The sequence below is a fragment of the Chrysemys picta genome, chromosome 1 (assembly GCF_011386835.1).
Source record: "Chrysemys picta bellii isolate R12L10 chromosome 1, ASM1138683v2, whole genome shotgun sequence".
Taxonomy (NCBI): domain Eukaryota; kingdom Metazoa; phylum Chordata; order Testudines; family Emydidae; genus Chrysemys; species Chrysemys picta.
This window is the reverse complement of record NC_088791.1, coordinates 334,632,832-334,656,040: the sequence shown is the minus strand read 5'-3', so window position 1 is coordinate 334,656,040 and position 23,209 is coordinate 334,632,832. Positions and strand designations below refer to the sequence as shown.

The 23,209-nt window shown below is 37.8% G+C and overlaps 1 protein-coding gene across 1 annotated transcript in view; it reads left to right on the top strand.

Moving 5' to 3' along the window:
• Nucleotides 1-22,956, top strand: part of PCF11 (PCF11 cleavage and polyadenylation factor subunit) — a 29,053-nt gene extending 6,097 nt beyond the window's left edge. The window contains exons 3-16 of the mRNA XM_005287572.5: nt 1,762-1,950; nt 2,432-2,626; nt 3,611-4,716; nt 4,998-5,187; nt 9,236-9,875; nt 9,954-11,539; nt 13,684-13,789; nt 14,801-14,923; nt 15,573-15,687; nt 16,515-16,698; nt 17,251-17,406; nt 18,842-18,934; nt 20,873-20,908; nt 21,841-22,956. Coding sequence (XP_005287629.2) covers nt 1,762-1,950; nt 2,432-2,626; nt 3,611-4,716; nt 4,998-5,187; nt 9,236-9,875; nt 9,954-11,539; nt 13,684-13,789; nt 14,801-14,923; nt 15,573-15,687; nt 16,515-16,698; nt 17,251-17,406; nt 18,842-18,934; nt 20,873-20,908; nt 21,841-22,056 — 4,935 coding nt within the window. The 3' untranslated portion in view covers nt 22,057-22,956. The remainder of the gene's footprint in view (nt 1-1,761; nt 1,951-2,431; nt 2,627-3,610; nt 4,717-4,997; nt 5,188-9,235; nt 9,876-9,953; nt 11,540-13,683; nt 13,790-14,800; nt 14,924-15,572; nt 15,688-16,514; nt 16,699-17,250; nt 17,407-18,841; nt 18,935-20,872; nt 20,909-21,840) is intronic.
• Nucleotides 22,957-23,209: the final 253 nt, after the last annotated feature.

Sequence of the window (23,209 nt, the reverse complement as noted above, 5' to 3'; positions counted from 1 at the left end):
TGAGTAAAGTTTTTGAAGAACTGGGTCTTAATGGATTTAAACTGAACTGGAAATTAGGTGGTTACCTTATGTAATTTTTGGCATATCAAGATAAAATAGCATCCCATAAATTTAGCAGATAAAATTAAACAAACATTTTGGTGGATATTTAGCATTTTCTGTTCAGGTTTTACATCCCATTGAGGATCTCAATGTTTCTTTTAAGTGTTAATTTTTACTTTGTGTGTGAATAGTTGAATAGATTGCATTGATGAATGTAGACTATTTAAAGGAACATTTCCAAGTTCTGTAAAGTCTTGTGAGTTAAACCATGATGATAGGTCACCAGTAAAAGCGCTGTCTATGCTTTTCCAGTGCAACAGAATCTAGAACTGTGGATTATAATTGACATTTCTGAGCTTCATAGGTTTACCATCCTTTACTTTGAACCACTTCCAACTATATTCTGTTTTAATGCTTATTTAATACCTAAATAATAAATGGATATCACATTTAGTAGTTAAATTTGCATTAAAATGGATAGAAGCCAGTTGATACTGTCTTGGATTCCAGTGTTGACATTGTTATAAACGTTGCTTATTAGTAAGATGGTCACTAGCAAGAGAAGTCAGATTTTCAGTTCAGTCCTTGCAGCTATTTTTGCTGTGAATTTCAAACTACTGTTTTGAAGAAAAAATAGGTAGATCTTTCCTTTAAGGATTACAGAGTACACTATTGATGGGAATTCTTTGTAATGCTTCAATTTAGTTTGAAACTTAAAACAACCTTCCAAATTATGTCTTGTATCAATTTTTCTTGAAAAATTTAGCACTGCAGTAAAAATTGTCTAAAAAGCAAAAATGTATTGGCTTAAATAACATATGGACTATGGGACAGCTGTTGTGGTACATTGAATTAAGGGTCTTTATATTATAAACATTTATTAATTAAACAAATAACTTACCAGTTGAATGTTTTTAATACAAATTTCTAATTCACCTCATGGTAGGATATTTGAAACTATTGAAAGAGCTTATAAAAAGATTAGATACACTAGAGATTTAGCACTCTATAGTTTATGGATCCATGTCCTTATACAATTAAACAAAAACTTTAATTGACTTCTAGGTAATTTTATTTTTGCTACATTTATTCAAATAGTTTTCCAATGATATGTTATTGAGCAAAAACAGTGTCAAAACATTGTGATGTAGAAGCCCAATGTCTAAATAATGACTTGAAAGCTCAGTAAATCAGAATATTTAGAAGGCTGTTCTCTGATTTGCTAAAAGTTTCCACTTTGTAAATATCTTTAGATTTATATATTGTATAGTTTTTTTTGGCTGTCAGTATTTAAATTTTTTTTTACACAAATTGGGCAAAATTAAGAAATTTGAACATTTTGATATACAAAATGAAAAGCCTGTTAAGGAGGATGGTAATATGCTATGAAACCCTCAAATGCCTTTCAAGCAGCATATCCACATACACATTTGTGCTATTTTAAGGTTTTCATAGAATAACTGACATATGCTCTTCAGTTAAAACCTACATTGGACTGGTGCTGTACTTGGTCCTGTTGGTATATCTGTATGTTTCTTAGAACAATTTGCCTAGTTCTAAATATTCAGCTGTGTTCATTAAAGATTTAACGAAAGTATAAAGTTTCCAAGTTAGTGCAGGTATAGAATAAAATATCTGAAATTATAAATTTTTTTATACATGTGCTAAAGTTGTTTTATATTAACTTAACAAGCCATAGAATTGTTCTGTTGTTTTTAGGTGGATGAAAATACTAGGAAAAGTTTATTTAAATTACGCTCCACATGGGATGAAATTTTCCCTTTGAAGAAACTGTATGCCCTTGATGTCAGAGTCAACTCATTAGATCCTGCTTGGCCAATTAAACCTCTACCCCCAAATGTGAATACTTCTAGCATCCATGTGAATCCTAAGTTTTTAAATAAATCGGTAAGTTTTAATATGATTTCTGCATGAGCAGATGGTGATGCACAGTTTTTATTGTTTATGTGTCCCATTTTGCTGACACTTTAAGCCATTATTAAAGAATTTTGAAGAAGTAGATGATCTGTATAGGCAGACAGGTAAGACAAAGTTCTCAATTATTTAAAGATTAATTGGGTTTATCTTTCACATGTCAAAATTGGAGTTTAACTAAAACGCTGAATATTCATTGCCTATTTATAAATTGTATTAAATAATATTTTTTAAGCAATCACTGTTTGAAAATTTGAATTGTGCAACATTTTTAAATGTTCTACTGAATTTTTTCATGAAACTTAAAAACTAATTTATAGTCGGTAAATTGTAATACAGATTAAATAAAGTATCCATTCAGCAGTTAAATGAGATTCAGTTACAATTTTGAACCTCTTCCACTTGTTTCTCCCGCCAAGAGTTGTAATGTCCTTAAAATTATTTTTCTTTGTAGCCTGAGGAATCTCCTGCACCTGCTTCTACAGTCAGTTCATCTGGTACCTCAACTCCTCCAGCTGTTCCTGAAATACAAAAGAATTTGACCCAAGAGCAACTAATAAGACAACAACTGCTGGCAAAGCAAAAACAGTTGTTAGAACTTCAACAGAAAAAATTAGAGCTGGAGCTAGAACAGACTAAAGCACAGTTGGTGAGTAGGGAGTTATAGATTTTTGTCATACATGGAGGATTTTATTTTGAACAAGACAAATGGAAATATTTTGTTTTTTGAATTATTTATAAAACAGTATCTTGGCTGCGCTGTTCGCTATGTATGTAGTGGAGTATGGCAGTTTTCTCCCTTTTGGGAAATCCAAGTTGTCTTAGAATAAGGCCCTGCTCCTGCAGTGGTATTTTCCAACGTGGAGCTAATTGTAAAATTAGGGGCTTTAGGATTAAATATGTATTACTTCAAAATATCTTAGTGTTTTTTAATTCAAAACTGGAGTGATGGAAGACTTTTTATTGCAACTTTACTTTTTATTACAATTTACAGCTTTTGTTGTTTTGCTTTCCCAAAGTGATGTATGTCTAGCAACACAGCGCTAACCTTCCCATCTTTTGTAGTAGTCACTATACTGTATACATGTTAAAAGCACATAAATCATGCATTTTCAGCAGTCTTTATTCCAGTCATTCTTTGAAAACAAAACATTTGTTTCTAACATAGAGAGACTGGAGCAGGAAGCCTATATAAATATTTTCAAGTCATGTCAGGTTTGTTTCCCAAAACTCAAATGTGTCAGTATCACCATGCCTATCATGTGTTCATATCCTGAATTTCTACTTTTTCGTGATTTCTTGGGATCATATGGAAAAACCCTGAAATACAATCATGAGAATCTTCATGTTTTGAAAGATTATATATATATATTTTAAGTAGTCTTTTATGTAGCATTGATATTGCATTGTTTTTCCACTTGATCTTCATTTCTGTTTTCTGTAATGCTACTGCATTTCAGAACAAGTGCTTAGAGGACTGGTCCTAGGCTTGATTATTTTGAATTAAACTAGTTTAATCATTAACTTTCAAAGCTTTTTCTTCTGTAGTTGATTTTCAAGATTCAGTGCAGCTGAGTAACACTGGTGTAGAGCTTATATTTTACATGGTAACTCTTTTCCCCTCCCATTTTAGGCAGTTTCTCTTAGTGTTCAACAAGGGGCAACCACCATGGGTTCAGTTCAAGCACCTTCCAAACAACATGTTTCACAGACTCCTCATATGACAGTCAAAGCTCCTCACCAGGCTTCTGTGCAATCTGAAAAAAACAGACCATCTCCATCTTCTCAGTTTCATGATGTCAAAGTAGTAAACAGAGATCCTCGTCTTAATAGGATGGCTCAACATTCTTCTCATGCTAAAGATCAAAGTCATAGGAAAGAATTTCTATCTTCCACAAGTCAATCTGATATCAAGGCAAACAAAACAGTGCAGGCTGAAAAACAAAATTTGTCAAAGCAAGAAAAGTTAAAATCAAGTGAGAAAACACAGAAGAAAGAACTTGATCAGTTAGATGCAAAATCTAAATCACCATCCCCTTTGAAAAGCAAGTTATCCCATACTAAAGATGCTAAAAGCCAAGAATGTGAGAGTATGAAAGTATCTGAAATTAGTAAAAGAGATCCAAGATTAAAAAAGCATCTTCAGGAGAAGCCAGATGGTAAAGATGATGACACAAAAGAAAAGAGAAAAAGTATGGAGAGAAAAGAAAAAGAGGAACATAAGACATCTGAACACAGACCTGTTGGCAGCAGAAATAAAGTAATTAATGGCATTGTTCAAAAACAGGACTCTATTACAGAAGAGTCAGAAAAACAGAGTGGAAAACTTGGGAGGTCAAGTAATAGAAAAAGGTCCCGATCACGCTCTCCTAAGTCTCGATCACCATCTACCCATTCACCAAAGAGAAGAGAGAGGAGATCACCCAAAAGAAGACTGAGGAGTTTGTCTCCTACTTCCTCGACTCCTAAAATTGGAAAGCTCCGCCAGTCAGGGCCTAAGCAATCTCATGTTGAAGAATTTACACTAACTACAAGGGAAGAAAGAAATTCTAATAAGAGGAACCTTAAACAGGATGCACGAGATCCAAGGAGACTGAAAAAAACTCAGGAAGACAGACCACAGGAAACCGCAAATCAGCATTCTACAAAGTCCACTCCAGAACCAAAGGAGAACGTGGAAAATTGGCAAGGTTCCAAATCAAGCAAAAGATGGAAATCTGGTTGGGAGGAAAGTAAAAAGTAAGTTATTTTGAGCTTGATCCTGCTGATGAAATCAGTGGGAGTTTTGCTATTGACTCTAGTAGGAGCAGGATTGGTGTGCAGTATTCAGATATCAAAGCAACAGGGGATTGTCCTTTACACTAGTTTGCCAGTCAAAATGTTTAATCATTGATGCTCAGTTTCCATTGTTGCAGCAGCACATGAGATCTAGATGGAATCAATTCTAATGTGAATGTAGTAAATAATGTTTCTTGTATAAAGAAACAATGTATATTTTAACCTGATTTTATTATTTTCAGTTCACAACAGAATGACGAACATCAAGGACCTAGTAAATCTCCTCATCAGAGGCACAGGGAGATCTGGGCGGCCAGTAAAGGAATTTTGTCACCTCGAGCCCCAAAGCAACAGCATCGATTAAGTGTGGATGCCAATTTGCAGATTCCCAAAGAACTGACTTCTGCAAGCAAGCGAGAGCTACTTAAAAAGGTAATGTTATAATTAGTATCATATGTAGGGCTGGAAGGACCGTAACAGATTAAGTCCCGCCCTCCATGCTGAGCCAGGACCAAGTAAACTCATTTGTCCAATCAATTCTTGAAAATCTCCAATGATGGGGATTCCACAACCTCCCCTGGAGGCCTATTCTAGAGCTTAACTAACCTTAGTTAGAATTTTTTTCTAATACACCTCTACACCAATATAATGCTGTCCTCGGGAGCCAAAAAATCTTACCGTGTTATAGGTGAAACCGCGTTATATCGAACTTGCTTTGATCCGCCGGAGCGCGCAGCCCCCCCCCGGAGCGCTGCTTTACCGCATTATATCCAAATTCGTGTTCTATCGGGTCGCGTTATATTGGGGTAGAGGTGTTTCTAATTTTCGTTGCCGCAGATTAAGTTTATTACTTCTTGTCCTACCTTCGTGAACATGGAGAACAATTGATCCTTGTACTCTTTGTAACAGTTATTTGAAGACTGTTTTCAGGTTCCTCCTTGGTCATCTTTTCTCAGGACTAAATTTTCTCTGTTTTTTAACATTTTCCTAATAGGTCAGGTTTTCTAAACCTTTTATAATTTTTGTTACTCTCCTTTGGACTCTCTCCAGTTTGTTCATATCTTTCTTAAAATGCAGTGCCCAAAACTGGATTTGGTAATCCAGCTGAGGCCTCGCCAGTGCCAAATAAAGGTGGAACAGTTACTTCCCTTGTCTTTCATATAACACTCCTATTAATACATTCCAGATACTAGCCTTTTTTTGGAACTGCATCACATTGTTACTCCTTTTCAATTAGTGATCCAATATAATCCCCAAATCCTTTCCTGCAATACTATAAGCTACTCAATTATTCCCCCTTTTGTAGTTTTGCATTTGATTTTTTCCTTGCTAAGTGTTGTACTTTGCATTTTTCTTTATTGAATTTCATCTTGTTGATTTCAGACCAATTCTCCAATTTGTCAAGGTTGTTTTGAATTCTAATCCTGTCCTCCGAAGTGCTTTCAACCCCCTCCCAGTTTATCATCTGCACGTTTTAGAAGTATTCTCTCCACTCCGTAATCCAAGTTATTAATGAAAATATTAAATAGTACCGGATCCAGGACTTATCCCTGTGCAACCCCACTTGATATACCCTCCCAGGTTGCCAGCGAGCCATTGATAACTACTCTTGGAGTATTGTCATTCAAGTAGTTGTACACCCACTTTATAGTAATTTCATTTAAGTCACGTGTCCCTAGTTGGTTTATGAGACTGTCATGTGGGACTGTTAAAAAAAGCCTTACTAAAATCAAGATATAGCACACCTGCTGCTTCCCCCTCCTTCCCCCCCATCCACTAGCTAGGCCATTAGACCTGTCAGAGAAGGAAATTAGGCTGGTTTGGAATGATTTATTCTTGACAAAGCAATGCTGGCTTTTCTTTATAACCCTATTATCTTCTAGGTGCTTACAAATTGATTGTTTAATACTTTGTTCCAGTATTTTTCTAGGTATCTAAGTTAGGCTGACTGGTCTATAATTCCCAGGGTCCTGTCTGTTCCCCTTTTTAAAGATAGATGTTATGTTTGCCTTTCTCTGGTGATTTGGAACCTCAATCATCTTCCATGAATTCTTGAAGATAATAGCTAACATTTCTGAGTTTTTCAGCTAGTTCCTTAAGTACCCCATGATGAATTCCATCAGGCTGTGCTGACTTGAATACATCTAACTTCTCTAAAATTCTTGAATTCATTCGTTCCCTATTTTGGCTTGTGTTCCTTCTCTCTTGTTAATATTAATTGTGTTGAGTATCTGGTCACCATTAATCTTTTCAGTGAACACTGAAGCAAAATAGGCATTAAACATCTCAGCCTTCTTGATGTCACCAGTTATTAGTTTTCCTTCCCCGCTAAGTAGAGGACCTGCACTTTCCTTCATCTTTCTCTTTCTTCTAATATATTTTAGGAACCTCTTAAAAACGGCCATACTGGGTCAGACCAAAGCTCCATCTAGCCCAGACAAAGGATCGGGACACCATCCCTGCCCATCCGGGTTAATAGCCATTGCTTGACCTATTCTCCAGGAACTTATCTAGTTTTTTTTTTTTAACCCTGTTATAGTCTTGGCCTTCACAACATCCCCTGGCAAGGAGTTCCACAGGTTGACTGTGTGTTGTGTGAAGAAATACTTCCTTTGGTTTGTTTTAAACCTGCTGCTTATTAATTTCATTGGGTAACCCCTGGTTCTTGTATTATGAACAGGAGTAAATAACACTTCCTTATTTACTTTCTCCACACCAGTCATGATTTTATAGACCTCTGTCATATCCCTCCTTAGTCATTATCTTTTCCAAACTGAAAACTCCCAGTCTTACTTATCTCTCCCCATATGGAAGCTGTTCCATACCCCAATAATTTTTGTAGCCCTTTTCTGTACCTTTTCAATTCCAGTATATCTTTTTTGAGATGGGGCAACCACATCTGCGTGCAGTATTCAAGATGTGGGCGTACCATGAATGTATATAGAAGCAATATGATATTTTCTGTCTTATTATCTAATCATTCCCAACTTTCTGTTAGCTTTTTTGACTGCTGCTGCGCATTGAGTGGATGTTTTCAGAGAACTATCCATAATGACTCTAAGATCTCTTTCTTGAGTGATAACAGCTAATTTAGACCCCATAATTTTTATATGTATAGTTGGGATTATGTTTTCCACTGTGTATTACTTTGTATTTATCAAAATTGAATTTCATCTGCCCTTTTGTTGCCGTCACCCAGTTTTGGAGGTCCCTTTGTAACTCTTCACAGTCTGCTTTGGACTTAACTATATTGAGTACTTTTGTATCATCTGCAAATTTTGCCACCTCCCTATTAATCCCTTTTTCCAGATCATTTATGAATATGTTGATTAGTACTGGTTCCAATACAGACCCCTGGGGGACACCGCTATTTACGTCTGTCCATTCTGAAAACACCATTTATTCCTATCATTTGTTTCCTATCTTTTAACCAGTTACTGATCCATGAGGGACCTTCCCTCTTATCCCAGGACTGCTTACTTTGCTTTAGAGCCTTTGGTGAGAGAGCTTGTCAGAGGTCCTCTTCTTACTATTTTTTATGTCCCTTGCTACATGTGACTCATTTTGTGACTTAGGACTGGTCTACACTACCGGGGTAAATTGATCTAAGTTACGCTATTTCAGTTACGTGAATAACATAACTGAAGTCGACGTAGCTAGAGCCACTTACTGTGGTGTCTACCCTGTGCTGTGTTGATGGGAGACGATCTCCCGTCGACTTCCCTTATGCTTCTCAGGGAGGTGAAGTGCACAAATTCATAGGAGAGCACTCTCCCACTGATTGAGCATGTCTTCATCATACCCGCTAAATTGACACCACTGCATTGATTGAAGCAGTGCTGATTTAGCCAGTAGTGTATAAATGGCCTTAGCCTTTTTGTTTTTGTCCTTACATGCCTGTTCTATTCTTTTGTATTCCTCCGTAGCAATTTGTCCGTGTGTCCACATTTTGTAGGATTCCTTTTGATTTTTAGATAATTAAAGAGCTCCAGATGGAGCCTTATTGACTCCTTAATATTCTTCCTATCTTTTCTTCTCATTGGGATAGTTTGCTGTTGCACCTGTATTGTTTCTAAGAAACTGCCAGCTCTCCTGAACAACTTTTCCCCTTAGATTTTCTTCCCTTGGGACCTTATCTACCAGTTCTCTGAGTTTGTTAAAGTTTGATTTTTTTTTTTTAAGTCCATTGTCCTTTTTCTGCTGCTCTCGTGCCTTCTTTTCTCTGGATCTGTTATTTTATGATCACTTTCACACGCATTGCCTACCACCTTCATATTCATATTCTTCTGGTCACTATTAAGTCTAAAATGGCTGTCCCCTTGGTTACTTGCCTTACTTTCTGAAATTAATTCCAAGACATTCCAAGAACTTATTGGAAATTTTGTGTTTGTCATATTTCTTTTCCCGCAGGTGTCTGGGTATTACCAGGTGTTGAGTGTTGGATATCAATCTAAAATTTGTTTACATTTTTTGTACATAGGCAAATGAACGTCTGACATCTGGGGAAATAACACAAGATGAGTTTCTTGTTGTGGCTCATCAGATTCGTCAACTGTTCCAATATCAGGAAGGAAAGCACAGATGCAATGTGTGGGATAGTCCTACAGAAGAAAAATGTGGTATGAAGAAAAAACCCCTTCTGTCTGATGCTGAATTAACGTATTATGAACATAAAGCTAAACTGAAAAGAACACAAGTTCAGCATTCATTTCCAAGACTTGATCTGTTAGATCCTGATGATATTTTAGGGTATGATTTGACTGATGCATTGCTTTCTGGAATAGAATGTGAGCAAACAAAAGGTAAACGTGGAGGACAATTTGACAGAAAAGAGCAATTTGGAGAAAGGTCAAGACGGCATTCTCCTATAAGTGGCAGTAGACCTTATGCTGATGATCTTTCACCACTCGAGAGCCGGCGAAGACATGATGAGCAAAATTCTTCCAAAGGAACAAGAAGTTCTAAAAACTTCGATCCTTATGATAGCTGGGGAGAATCAGATGAATTTAGAGATGCACTCAGGCAACAAGGGAAAAGTGCACCAGAGTTTCAAAAAATTGATGGAGATGGATTCTGCAAATTTGATAATCGTGAAGAAAGACAGATGGTTGGACAGAGTGGTACATATTTTATTTTTATATTCTTGAGATTAGGTATCTTGCAGAATTTCAGTAAGTAACTATTTTTTTAAATTTTAGGTGTTCGAGAGGAACCGAGATCCCCATTCAGTGAACGTTTCAAGAGACCTAGATATGAAGATCCAGAGAAAACATCATTTATAGAGAGTCCAGGATCAAGATTTGGGGGCATTGACGTAAAGCAGAGATTAAGTGCACTCATGGAAGACAGACCGCTATTTGATGGCTCACCTAGACAGCCTGCTGCAAGGGGAGGGGGAGATGGACAAGCTGGTCATTTTGTTGATGGGCCTTCTAATAATTCAAGCCCTAGAATTGAAGGGCCACCTGTACAAGCTTCTATGAGGTTTGAGGGGCCACTAGGTCAGGTGGGAGGAGGAGCTACCTCTCAGTTTGATGGGCCACTAGGACAGGCAGGGGGAGGGGGTGCCCTGAGGTTTGATGGGCCACCAGGGCAGATAGGCACCCTCAGGTTTGAGGGGCCCCTTGGGCAAGTAGGTGCAGGGGGTGCACTAAGGTTTGAAAGCCCGCTGGGGCAAGTAGGGGGTGCTTTAAGGTTTGAGGGGCCTGTGGGTGGTCGCAGGTTAGAAGGGCCTGCAGGCCAGACTATGGGCGGTCTCAGATTTGAGGGGCCTCATGGTCAGCCATCGGGTGGTCTCAGGTTTGAGGGACCCCATGGTCAACCTATGGGGCCTCATGGCCAACCAGGGGGTGGACTCAGATTTGAGGGACCCCATGGTCAGCCTATGGGACCTCGTGGTCAACCAGGGAGTGGTCTCAGGTTTGAGGGGCCACATATCCAGCCAATGGGGCCCCATGGTCAACCAGGGAGTGGTCTCCGTTTTGAGGGGCCACATGGTCAGCCTGTGGGGCCACATGGTCAACCGGGAGGAGGTCTGCGTTTTGAGGGGCCCCATGGTCAGTCTGTAGGGCCACATGTCCAGGGAGGGGGTGGTCTCAGGTTTGAAGGTCCACATGTCCAGCCAGGGCTTGGTCCTAGGTTTGAGGGTCCATCGGTCCAGACGGGGGGTGGACTTAGATTTGAAGGGCCTTTGGGTCAGACTGGTCCAAGATTCGATGGCTGTCATTCGTCCAGATTTGATAGTCAACCTGGTCAGCTATCCCTTTTGCAAAGATTTGATGGATTACATGGACAACCTGGCCCAAGATTTGAAAGGGCACCTGGTCAACAGACTCCTCCTCGGTTTGATGGACCACCTGGTCAGCAGCCACGATTTGATACACCAGTACCTCAAAGGTTTGATGGTCCTCAACACCAGCCAGGTTCAAGGTTTGCAATGCCCCTTGGTCTTCAAGGTCCAAGGTTTGAAAATGTAGCTAACCCTCCTGCCTCAAGGCTGGAAACAGTATCTTACGGGCAAACTGGTCCATACAGTGAACATCCCAATCAGACTTACAATGGACCATCCCATGGTATGCAGTTCCAGAGACCTGAAATGTTTGATGCCTCTCAAGGACCAAATTTTAATGGGCCACCTGGCCCTGGAGCACAGAACTTTCCCAATCCACTTAACAGAGCATCTGGACATTATTTTGATGACAAGAATCTTCAGGGTCCTCAATATGGAAATTTCAATACCATGCCTAATTCTATGTCAGTAGGAAATACTCAGCAATCACAGCAGGTAAGATTGTTTAGTATTAAACTTGACTACATCTGTATAGCAAAATTTTATGACTTTATGAGGGCTGAGGACACAGCACCCCTACAGATGGTTTCAAATTTAAAAAGTCTTAATTTGAATATATCAGTAATTGTCTACAATCGTAATTTTAAAGGGACATAGTCTGAGAATTTTGGTTCCAAATTGAAGTTTTTTTAGAGAAACATCCTAATCTATTAAGAAAAATTAAGTTTTTTTTTTTTAATAGGTTCAGGTATTTCCAAGCATGTTTTAAAAGTTCCCCTGCAGTGTGTACACCTGAAAGTGTAACCTGATTAAAACAATAATGAAACTCGTCTATTTCCACTACCCACTTGAATGCAAATATAGCTGTGATTGGAGTTATAAATCATGTGCAGTATTTTAACTACCCTTTGCACAAAATGAATTCCATGGAAAACGTTAAACTTAGGTACATATAAACACTCCTGATCTTTCTGCAAGAGAAGTAAAGGCCAAATGCTACCTAACAAGTAGGACAAAGCTGGTGTGGATATGTGTAGGGCATGTAGTGCACACAGGGTTATTTCAGCTAGTCCTGTTAGAGCTGTAAAATTTAGTGCCCTCATGAGGGAGGAAGGTTGTTAGGAAATGGGGGATTTTAGCACACTCAAACTATTTGTTGGACAAAAAGTGCCCGTTTAGCAGACATCTTTCATCCATGGGTGAGGTCAGTTGGCTTCGGTATTGATGATTGTCTTGCAAAAATTCTTTTCAGTAGGTGGAGTTGGTGTCAAACTTCTATAACAAAGCCAGTTGATTAAAAAATTTGAATTCTACAAACATTCTTCATTCTCTGGGTATAAGTTGAATGTGACATGAAGAATTACTAATTAAATGAATACAAGTAGTTAGGTGTCCTCTTACCACTTACAGTGGTAAAATTTTAAAGAAGAACATCAAAGCCAGCAAGCATAAATCCAGAAATATATGCTGAAAGAATTTACTAATCAGTTCGCAGAAAGCAGTTATAGCAGAAGTAATTATAAAAATTACTTTCCCCTTTGAAATTCACTAGCATTTATTGCTTTTTTTGGAGACCTCCTGGATTCCATTATTTTTTGGTATAACTAGTACAATTTACATTTTCAGCTAAAAATCTGAGTATATTTACTTCATATTGAAGTTTACTTGAAAATGAGATGGGTAGGCAAACACCTGTATTTTAAAGTCCAATTTGGGTGAAAAGGAACAATTTAAAAGAAGCAATGGTGTGTCAGTATTGGAAAATGAATTTAAAATGTGCAGGCCTGATGGCTAAAAGAAACAAATATCCCTTATTAAATAAGTAAGCATGGAAGGACTTGTGCATTTCATTAGGAGGTCCTCCCCCACCCCCACCTCCAATGCTTGGCAATAAAAATATAGTTTGAAATACTGTGCTGTCAATTTATAAGGAGCCTTCAAAAATGTACGCGACATTCCCCCTTCATGGATATAAATAGGTAAATGCAGAGGATCCCAAACTGTGGAGCAGAATGTTCGGGGGGATGCAGCTGGGGTCTGGGCCAGCCCCTATGGGGTGCGGGGAGGGAGTGCCACTGAACTCCGCTCCTGGCCCCGGCTGCCAGCCCCACGCCCTGGCTGCCAGCTCTGGCCTCGCCCCCAGCTGTGGCCCCAACCTCAGCCCCCTTAGTCCTGTCCGTGTCCCCCCCTCCTGGAGCCATGGTCTCGCTCCTGCTCCCAGCTCGGGGGGAGGAGGGACACAAACGGGTAAGAGTGGGGCGTGAGGTAGAAAGTTTGGGGACCACTGGCATAATGGGCTTAAATTGCAGCAAAGGAGATTTAAGTTGAAACATTATGAAAAACTTCCAAATTATCCAGGTCGTTGAACACTGGAACAAGTTATGTGGGGAGGTTGTGGAATCTCTGTCATTGGATGTTTTTAAGAACAGGTTAGACAAACACCTGTCAGGGATGGTCTAGATAATACTTAGTCCTTCCTCAGGGCAGGGAACTGGACTACATGACCTCTCGAGGTCCTTTCCAGTCCTACATTTCTAAGGCTCTATACTGGGGACACTTTAGTAGTTAAGAGTAAAATGTAAGAAGATTTTGTAATTCAAATAGCTATGAGATAAGTACATAACTTTTTACTTTTACAGGTTCCTGGTCTATCTGTATCTTCTCAACCTGGACCTTACAGTCAAGGACAAACGTATTTACCAGTACTTGCACAAAATCCTGGAAGCTTTGTTCAGAATCCAGCAGGTATATACACAGAGTTTGTGCTGGCTATTTTAAACTAGTGTTCAAACTTTGTTAATCAGAAACCACAGAATTTAGCTACTCAGGTAATCCACAGTACTTTCAACAGCATGTTGCCACTTAGCACTATTCTGTGGCCCTGATTCAGTACTAACTCAAGAAAGATTGCCATTTAATTGTTAATAAATACAATTTCTTTAATACTTGAATTTCTTTTGGAGGTCTCCCATTCAAGTATCAATCAGGCCTGGTCCTGATTAGTTTATGTAACCACATGTTTTTTGGTATGCTATGATGCTGAAAATGGTTTGCTTTTGTGTGGGTATGAGAAGACAAATGGAGACACAGTAGGGCTGATTTGCATATGCCAAGTTATGCAATTCATCCCTGCACATCCGAGCCCAAAATTAAAGGTTTCCAGAATGTAATAAGTGAACAAAGTCAAATAATTAAGCGTAAATATTTACTAGAGTCAGACTAAGAAAATAACACATTCCAAAAACCTGTAGAGCAAGTATGGCTGGTTGTACCTTGGGTGGCAGACAGATCAGCATTTTGAAATCTTAATACTATGAGGGGAGGGAGGGGACTGCAAAGGGAAGCTGACTAACAAAAAAGACCAAGAAGGCACAAAACAAAAGGAGAAGAGACAGGGAAACAATTCTGTAAATGAAAAGCTGAAAAATGGGGGGAGCAGTGAGGGGAGGGAAAAAGATGAGATAAATAGAATGGCAAAATAGAGGTGCTTCTGTCTGAGGGCTACTCTTTTCTCCCAGCATGTGGCATGGGTGATAAATATTCTTGGTGGTGATGTATAGAATGGAATATAGTTGAGTAAGAAATGAACAACCGAGAACTGTATTTAGCAACTTCTATTTTCTTTAAAGCATTGACTTCTTTCAAAAAAATTATTTTAAAGGAGTATCATTAAAATAAACAGGATGACGTATATTAAGGCTTGATTTTCTTGAATGCATCAGAAATATTGGATCGTTGCTGTTTTTCTTCCTTCAGGGTCCCTTCCACTTTCATATCCTGATAATCACCTTGGCCAGCTTGATGTAAATGAGTTGTTCTCTAAACTGCTTTCAACAGGAATCCTCAAAGTGTCAAAAACTACTGATTCCACTTCAGCACGTATGTACAGCATTTATGCTCTTACTGTCCATTTTAACACAAGAGTGCAGTGAAAAACTCCCAGTAAAAATCTTGCTATACAAGTACTCTAATTTTCTATGTAATATGTGTTTTAATGATTTTCTTATGGCATATAAAACCAAGAACTTGCTTTTGTTTTTATGATGTCCCATAAGTTGGGAGTGACCATCTTGGTGCACATGATGAAGTGAGTTATGTTTGGTAACTTCCTTTTAAAACTTCCACTATTGAATAGTTTAGTTTGTAGATTTTAGCTGACTAATATAGTCAGACTTGCAAATAAATCAGTCAGTCTATCTTTGGTGCCATCCCCAAGTTGTTTGTTTTAATCAAAACAATTTTTTAAAAATGTGTCAGTGTTTGAAATTGCTTTAGCTTGTGTCTTTCATAGATTACTTTCCAAACCAAGGGTTTGGATGAGTTAGAGAAGTCAGTTAAAAACCACTTGCCCAAATTCAAATTGTTGACCTAGTTATTAAAATGTGTACCTTTGTTTTAAGCTGTTAAAGCACCAAATTGAATTGGTTAATGCTGTATTTGGCGTTATGTTCATTTTATTGTTTGAATAAGTGGAACTGTTTCAGAATGCATCTTGGGAAACTGACAGTTTTCCATTTATGCTTTCTAGAAGTGAATGAAACTTCTACCCAGCCAGCTCCTGAAGAGGAGGAGGATGACCAAGAGCAGAGTGAGGATCAAGACATCCCAGACCTCACTAACTTTACAGTTGAAGAACTAAAACAGTACGTGTACTAATGTGGGCTCAGTGTGCACTATGGGTAATCAAGACACTAATATATTGGTAGTTTAATTGTTTTTGTTTCAAGACAACTTGAGAACTTAATTGTAGAAGATTGTGAGACACCACGATAGAGCAGGGGTCGGCAACTTTTCAGAAGTGGTGTATCGAATCTTCATTTATTCACTCTAATTTAAGGTTTCCCATGCCAGTAATACATTTTAATGTTTTTAGAAGGTCTCTTTCTATAAGTCTATAATATATAACTAAACTATTATTGAAGGTGAAGTAAATCAGGCTTTTAAAATGTTTAAGAAGCTTCATTTAAAATTAAATTGAAATGGAGACTGGTGGCCAGGATCCAGGCAGTGTAAGTGCCACTGAAAATCAGCTCGCGTGCTGCTTTTGGCACGCGTGCCCTAGGTTGCCTACCCCTGCAATAGAGTAAGGAGGGAGAAGGGATACAACTGTCAGTTTCATCATTGTATTCATTAATGTCATATCATTTGCATAAAAACCTTTCCGTGTGAAATACATTTATAAACATTTAATTCTTAGACAAGATGCATATTTTTTTAATTGCACATAGAAGTCAATGGAACTGTCAGTGTGCACAAAGGTTTGCAGATTTGGGCCCAATATGTTTAGCATTCACATCAATTTGCTTTTAGCTCACTGGAGCCAGTAGATCTAAAATGGCTAACGTTATGTGCTAGTATGCTTTTCATGTATTGTTACCTAGAGATCATTGTTTTGCAATTTGAATCCATTTTAGGTCTGTCACAAACTTTCTGGTAAATGTTAAGACTTTACAATTTTTTTCTCTTGTAGGCGTTATGATAGTGTTATAAATCGATTGTACACTGGTATTCAGTGTTACTCCTGTGGAATGAGGTTTACAACTTCACAGACTGATGTATATGCAGATCATTTGGACTGGCATTACCGACAAAATCGCACTGAAAAGGACATTAGCAGAAAAGTTACTCACAGAAGGTGGTACTACAGTTTAACAGTAAGTAATGCAATATCATCTTTCTCTGTATGTGCCTGAACGAATAGAAGGAAAATTATTCCCTGTGCAATTGCACTGAATTCAGTTCTGTTGCATGGAATGTAAATCAGCACAGAATTCGGCCTTTGGTAATTAATCCTCTCAGATTTCTCCCTCCTCTTTTTTTCTGACACTGGCTATAAAAACATAAAAGAAAGGTATAGGGGGAACTAATATAGTCTAAGACCATTGACACCTTTTTTGATAGTCTCAGTGAAGAGCAATGATTAAAATGGGGATGGATGTTACACTACATTGTTGCTCCGAAGAGTGGTCCCTTTAGAACAGACTTGAAGCACAATGGAGCAGTGTTGGGAAACTTGCATTGCTACTTGTCATGCTGTATCTGTAATGAGAGAGCTTCAGTTTTCAGTCCAGTCAAACTGACATCTTTTATTAAAAATGCTCTCACACCTTCTCAGATATCAAATTTGGGGAACTGTATTTTTAAATGCGTAAAAGTTATGATTAATGAAAAGATGGTTTGAATGTTATTTTTGTTAACTTCCTTAGGACTGGATAGAATTTGAAGAAATAGCTGATCTAGAGGAACGTGCAAAGAGCCAGTTCTTTGAAAAAGTACATGAAGAAGTTGTATTGAAGACACAAGAAGCTGCTAAAGAAAAAGAGTTTCAAAGTGTTCCTGCTGGACCAGCTGGAGTGGATGAGGTAAATTTACACATTTAATTAGCTTATGTAGGGGGCATGGTTTAATTTCTGAGCAATCTTACAGGTTTTTTTTAATCCCTAAGTATTTTATGTAAACTGTAGAGTTTCATCCTTGTATCTAACAAATGCAGGTTAGAAATGTACCTGTGTGGAAGTTGAAGCTTGTATTTAGCAGACTTGCTGTAGGAAAGATGATAGAGGCAAACAAACTGAAAAAATTCTTTGTCGGCCAGATCACAAGCTCTCTAACTTGTGTTTTCGTTCAGGCCTTGCTCAGAGAAATTCCCATTGAGGCCAATAGAAATAGGCTTTATTAAGGGCTGAGTAAGAATTAAGTACCTAAGTGGTTAACCGAATAGCAACAAAATCATGACAGGTTTCAGAGTAACAGCCGTGTTAGTCTGTATCCGCAAAAAGAAGAACAGGAGTACTTGTGGCACCTTAGAGACTAACAAATTTATTAGAGCATAAGCTTTCGTGGACTACAGCCCACTTCTTCGGATGCATATAGAATGGAACATATATTGAGGAGATATATATACACACATACAGAGAGCATAAACAGGTGGGAGTTGTCTTACCAACTCTGAGAGGCCAATTAATTAAGAGAAAAAAAACTTTTGAAGTGATAATCAAGCTAGCCCAGTACAGACAGTTAAGAAGTGTGAGAATACTTACAAGGGGAGATAGATTCAATGTTTGTAATGGCTCAGCCATTCCCAGTCCTTATTCAAACCGGAGTTGATTGTGTCTAGTTTGCATATCAATTCTAGCTCAGCAGTCTCTCGTTGGAGTCTGTTTTTGAAGTTTTTCTGTTGTAATATAGCCACCCGCAGGTCTGTCACTGAATGACCAGACAGGTTAAAGTGTTCTCCCACTGGTTTTTGAGAAATCATGACAGACCTCTGAATTCTATTTAGGGAGGGAAGTTATGTAATCAAATATGAGCTGTTTTTATTAGCAAAATAGCAAGATGGACAATAGTTTGTTACCTGGATTAGCTAATACTTTTGAATTTCATAACAGTTGGCTACCGGCTACATACAGGATTTGCAGAAAACTGTTGTGATGGCTATCCCTTCCCTGAATGAAAGCCTCTCTAAACTTGGAGATTTCATTTTTTAATTTAGAAAACGTAGTAACTTCATGCGATGCTAACAGTTAATCGAGAATGTGGAATCTAGTTGTCCATTACAATTAGTCCATAGTTCACAAATTGCAATTAAATAAGTAATTAGTGTCCATTTATGTTACCCTTTTAACTCTACAGTGCATACATAGGAATGCAGGGTATTCCAGTATATTTACCTTGATTGTCAAAAAGTCCCCCTTTCTTAGTAAACTGTAGTTAGCTGCTTCTCTAGAAACTGGTAAGCACAAAAGTGTTATATAAATGTTTGTAAATTTACATAGCTGTGTCTTTTCCATCTTTCAGAGCTGTGAAATTTGCCAAGAGCAATTTGAACAATACTGGGACGAGGAAGAGGAAGAGTGGCATCTAAAGAATGCTATTAGAGTAGAGGAAAAGGTATGCGGAGCATATTACTTCTGTATGTGTGACATTTGGGGTTACTAAATGCCAGGGTAGATGAGGAAATAGCATGACTGTGCAAAGGGGCATGTGGTGGAGGGCAGCCAGTCTGTCTTCACTCTTGAAGAGTTTACTCTGCTGCTTTTTAGGTTCCATGGTGCACCAAAACGTCAGCACCATAGGGGGTACCCTTAAAGAGCTGATATGTTAGCACAGATATACTTGACTTCAGCACACCATGCAGCAGCACCATAAATAAAATACATGTAGATATAAGTTCAGTAACTTATACATACAATTATTTAACCAGTTTACAATAACCACTAACATAGTTCAGCTCTTTATATAATTTTTCCTTAACATTATGAAAAAAATCCATAGTCAACATTTATATTTTGACACCATACCTCACTTACACCAGGATATAAATCCATGTCCAGAACTGTTCAACGTATTCATAAATGATCTGGAAAAAGGGGGTAAACAGTGAGGTGGCAAAATTTGCAGATGATACAAAACTGTTCAAGATAGTTAAGTCCAAAGCAGACTGCGAAGAGATACAAAGGGATCTCACAAAACTGGGTGACTGGGCAACAAAATGGCAGATGAAATCCAATGTTGATAAATACAAAGTAATGCACATTGGAAAACATAATCCCAACTATACATATAAAATGATAGCACTCAAGAAAGAGATCTTGGGGTCATTGTGGATAGTTCTCTGAAAACATCCACTCAGTGTGGAGCGGCAGTCAAAAAAGCTAATAAAATGTTGGGAATCATTAGGAAAGAGAGAGAGATAATAAGACAGAAAATTATATTGCCTCTATATAAATCCAATGTATGCTCTCATCTTTAATACAAGGTGCAGATCTGCTCGCCCCATCTCAAAAAAGATATATTAGAATTGGAAAAGGAACAGAAAAGGGCAATAAAAATAATTGGGGGTATGGAACAGCTTCCATATGAGGAGAGATTAATAAGACTGGGAGTTTTCAGCTTGGAATAGAGACGACTAAGAGAGTATAAAATCCTGACTGGTGTGGAGAAAGTAAATAATGAAGTGTTATTTACTCATAACACAAGAAATATAGGGGTCTTCAAATGAAATTAATAGGCAGCAGGTTTAAAACAAACAAAAGGATGTATTTCTTCACACATTGCACAGTCAGCGGAACTCTTTGTCAAAGGATGTTGTGAAGGCCAAGACTATAACGGTTCAAAAAAGAACTAGACAAGTTCCTGGAGGATAGGTCCATCAATGGCTATTAGCCCGGATGGGCAGGGATGGTGTCCTGAGCCTCTTTGCCAGAAGCTGGGAATGGATGACAGGGAATCACTTGATGATTACCTGTTCGGTTCATTTCCTCCGAAGCACCTGGCATTGGCCACTGTTGGAAGACAGGATTCTGGGCTAGATGGACCTTTAGCGTGACCCAGTATGGCCGTTCTTAAGTTATATTTATATGTAGTTAGAACCTATGAAAGTCACACCACAACCCTATATTAATCATTATAACTATCCCAGTCTCTGGATGGGGGAAGGGAGATAATTGAGGTGGAGAAGGGGTGCTAATAAGTGAAGTTGGGGTCTTGAGAATTAACTGCTTAAACTGCATTCCTTGCCCTTTATGCCTTACGTTGGTGGAACATGCAGTCTAATAACTTTACCATTAAGTTTTGGTTGAAAAATTAGATTTATGGTCATCATTAAGGACAAAATATATTTTGCTCAGATTACCTTTGGGCATTAGAAGCTAAGCATGGAAGACTTTAGTTCAGAAGTGAATATTTAGGGAAGCGAGGGGATGAGACAATGAAGTGCATAATCAAAACTGTTCTGCAAACCTAATTTCATAACCTGTGCAACCGCTATAAAATATGCATTTGTGTATTCAAATATGTAGAGAAGTCACATGGTTTTTCTTTTTTTAGATTTACCATCCATCATGTTATGAAGATTACCAAAAGGCAAGTGCATCTCTATTTTTATTTCTGCTCAAATATTTTATTGTGAAGTTGATTTTTGTGTTGAGAGATTTATAGTTTTGTACTAGAGAATGTATTCAGAGCATGCTACCCATTTCTGTCACATGTGACTAGACAAGGAACTGCAAGAATTATGGTAATAGCAAATTTATAATTCAGAACTAACTGGGAAGCTTATTGCTTATCTCTGATGTTGTGCCATAACATATCATCTTACATGTCAAACAGCAGTAAATAGAAGCCATAAGTAGAATATATAGGTCAAGTATATGGGGTTAAAGCTTTTAAATATGAAGAATTTGCTGGAGTAAATTAATACTGATGTGTTTTTAGTTTCTAACTTCCATTAGCTGTTTACTGTGAATGAATATAGGAAATCAAATTGTTGTGTTGGGGTTAGTGAGGAGTATACTGTGCTTTATGGCAATATACTACATCAGTGGCTTTCAACCTTTTTTCGTTTGGAGTCCTGAAAAAAATTTCAAATGGATGTGCGAACCCCTTTGGAAATCTTAGACATAGTCTATGAACCCCAGAGGTCTGCTTATTACAGGTTGAAAACCACTGTTATATGGTAATGACAATCTTTTTTAGACCCATTAGACATAGTCTGCGGATCCCTGGCTGAAAACCACTGTACTACATATTTGTCCCGTATTTGTTTGACGTAATAATTTTAATTTAGGGAGCATTAGGTTTGTTTTTAAACTATATTTGCTAAGGTAAGAATGTTACAGAACAAACCAGCTCTCTAAGAATCTTGGTGAGGGGGGAAACTTGCATTTTCAATACCAAAATTAACACATCCTGTGAAGCAACATTTATAACTTTTCTCCCTCCCCTTTAGTCACAAAGGAAATAACTGTCTTAGTGATATGTAAACTGTATATTTATTGTTAATTTTCATTTGGCAGACATCATCATTTGATTGTACACCATCCCCCAGCAAGACCCCTGTGGAAAACCCACTAAATATTATGTTGAACATTGTCAAACAAGAAATACAGGAGCCCTGTAACAGTCCTAAAGTCAAAGAAGAACCTGTCGACACCCCTGCTACTTGTATGGAAGAGAGCACACCTGCGTCTACAGATATTAAAACAGAAACTGATAAGGGTGAACCAGTTTAACTAAACTGAGAGGTATGATTTTTTTACAGAACAGAAGAGCTGCTGTGTTGACTCTAGAAGGCAAATACTTTTTATATAAATAAAATGTTCTCATGGGGCAGGGCCCCAGCTATTATTTGGTTAATAAATACATTTTTGTATTTGAATTTCTTATTGCCTGCACAGTTTCAGGTGTCGATTGTGTGAAAGTTCTGTAGATGCGTGCAAATTTAACGGAATGGAATTGTATATGTAAAAAAAATGTACAATTTTCACTTGTGGAAATGTAAATTATAAATAAAAGATATTTTTGCTATATATGGAGTGTAATATTTATGCACACCATCGAATGAAGAGTTTCTGTACCTTTTTCAGCTTAAGTGGAATTAAACAGAGACCTCAATTTAGACTTCTAGCTACGTAGGATTCTGAATTATAACTGAAGGAAGTTATTTGGATTCATAGGAGGGTTATAAGGAAAACAATGCAGGAACTTTCTCAAACAGCAAACCCTAAATTTCTTTTCTTATTAAATTTAGATGAACAAACTTGCATACATATCCAGATATAAAAATAAAAGTAACCAAAAAGACAGTTTTGGATAGAAGGGAAAATTAGTAAAACAACCTGTGGGCTGGATCGTGGTTACAACTGCCAACATACATTTGATTAACAAACCAGTATAATTGCTTGTTAAAGCAGATTTTTAATGCCTTTTTTCAAATAGTCAAACGTAAGAATTTAGTACAGCTGAACAATTTTTTCTTTAAGTTACAGGGGAGAAAATGAATGTAAGAGTGCTCATTTTGAAACATGGTTAACATTTTTCTTTTGTTGGTTATGACTGGATTTAGATGATAAACCGGATACCTTGAGATGTTAATATTTCTAACATGTAATAAATAGAAAGAATGAAGCATATTTGAGTTTGAATCTCTTTATTTCATGAGGGGCTTTGGGGTAATCATAGAATCATAGGACTGGAAGGGACCTTGAGAGGTCATCTAGTCCAGTTCCCTGCACTTGTGGCAGGACTAATTATTTAGACTATTCCTGACTGTGTTTGTCTAACCTGCTCTTAAAAATCTCCAATGATGAAGATTCCACAACCAACGTGCGCAATTTATTCCAGTGCTTAACCACCCTGACCGGAAGTTTTTCCTAATGCCCAACC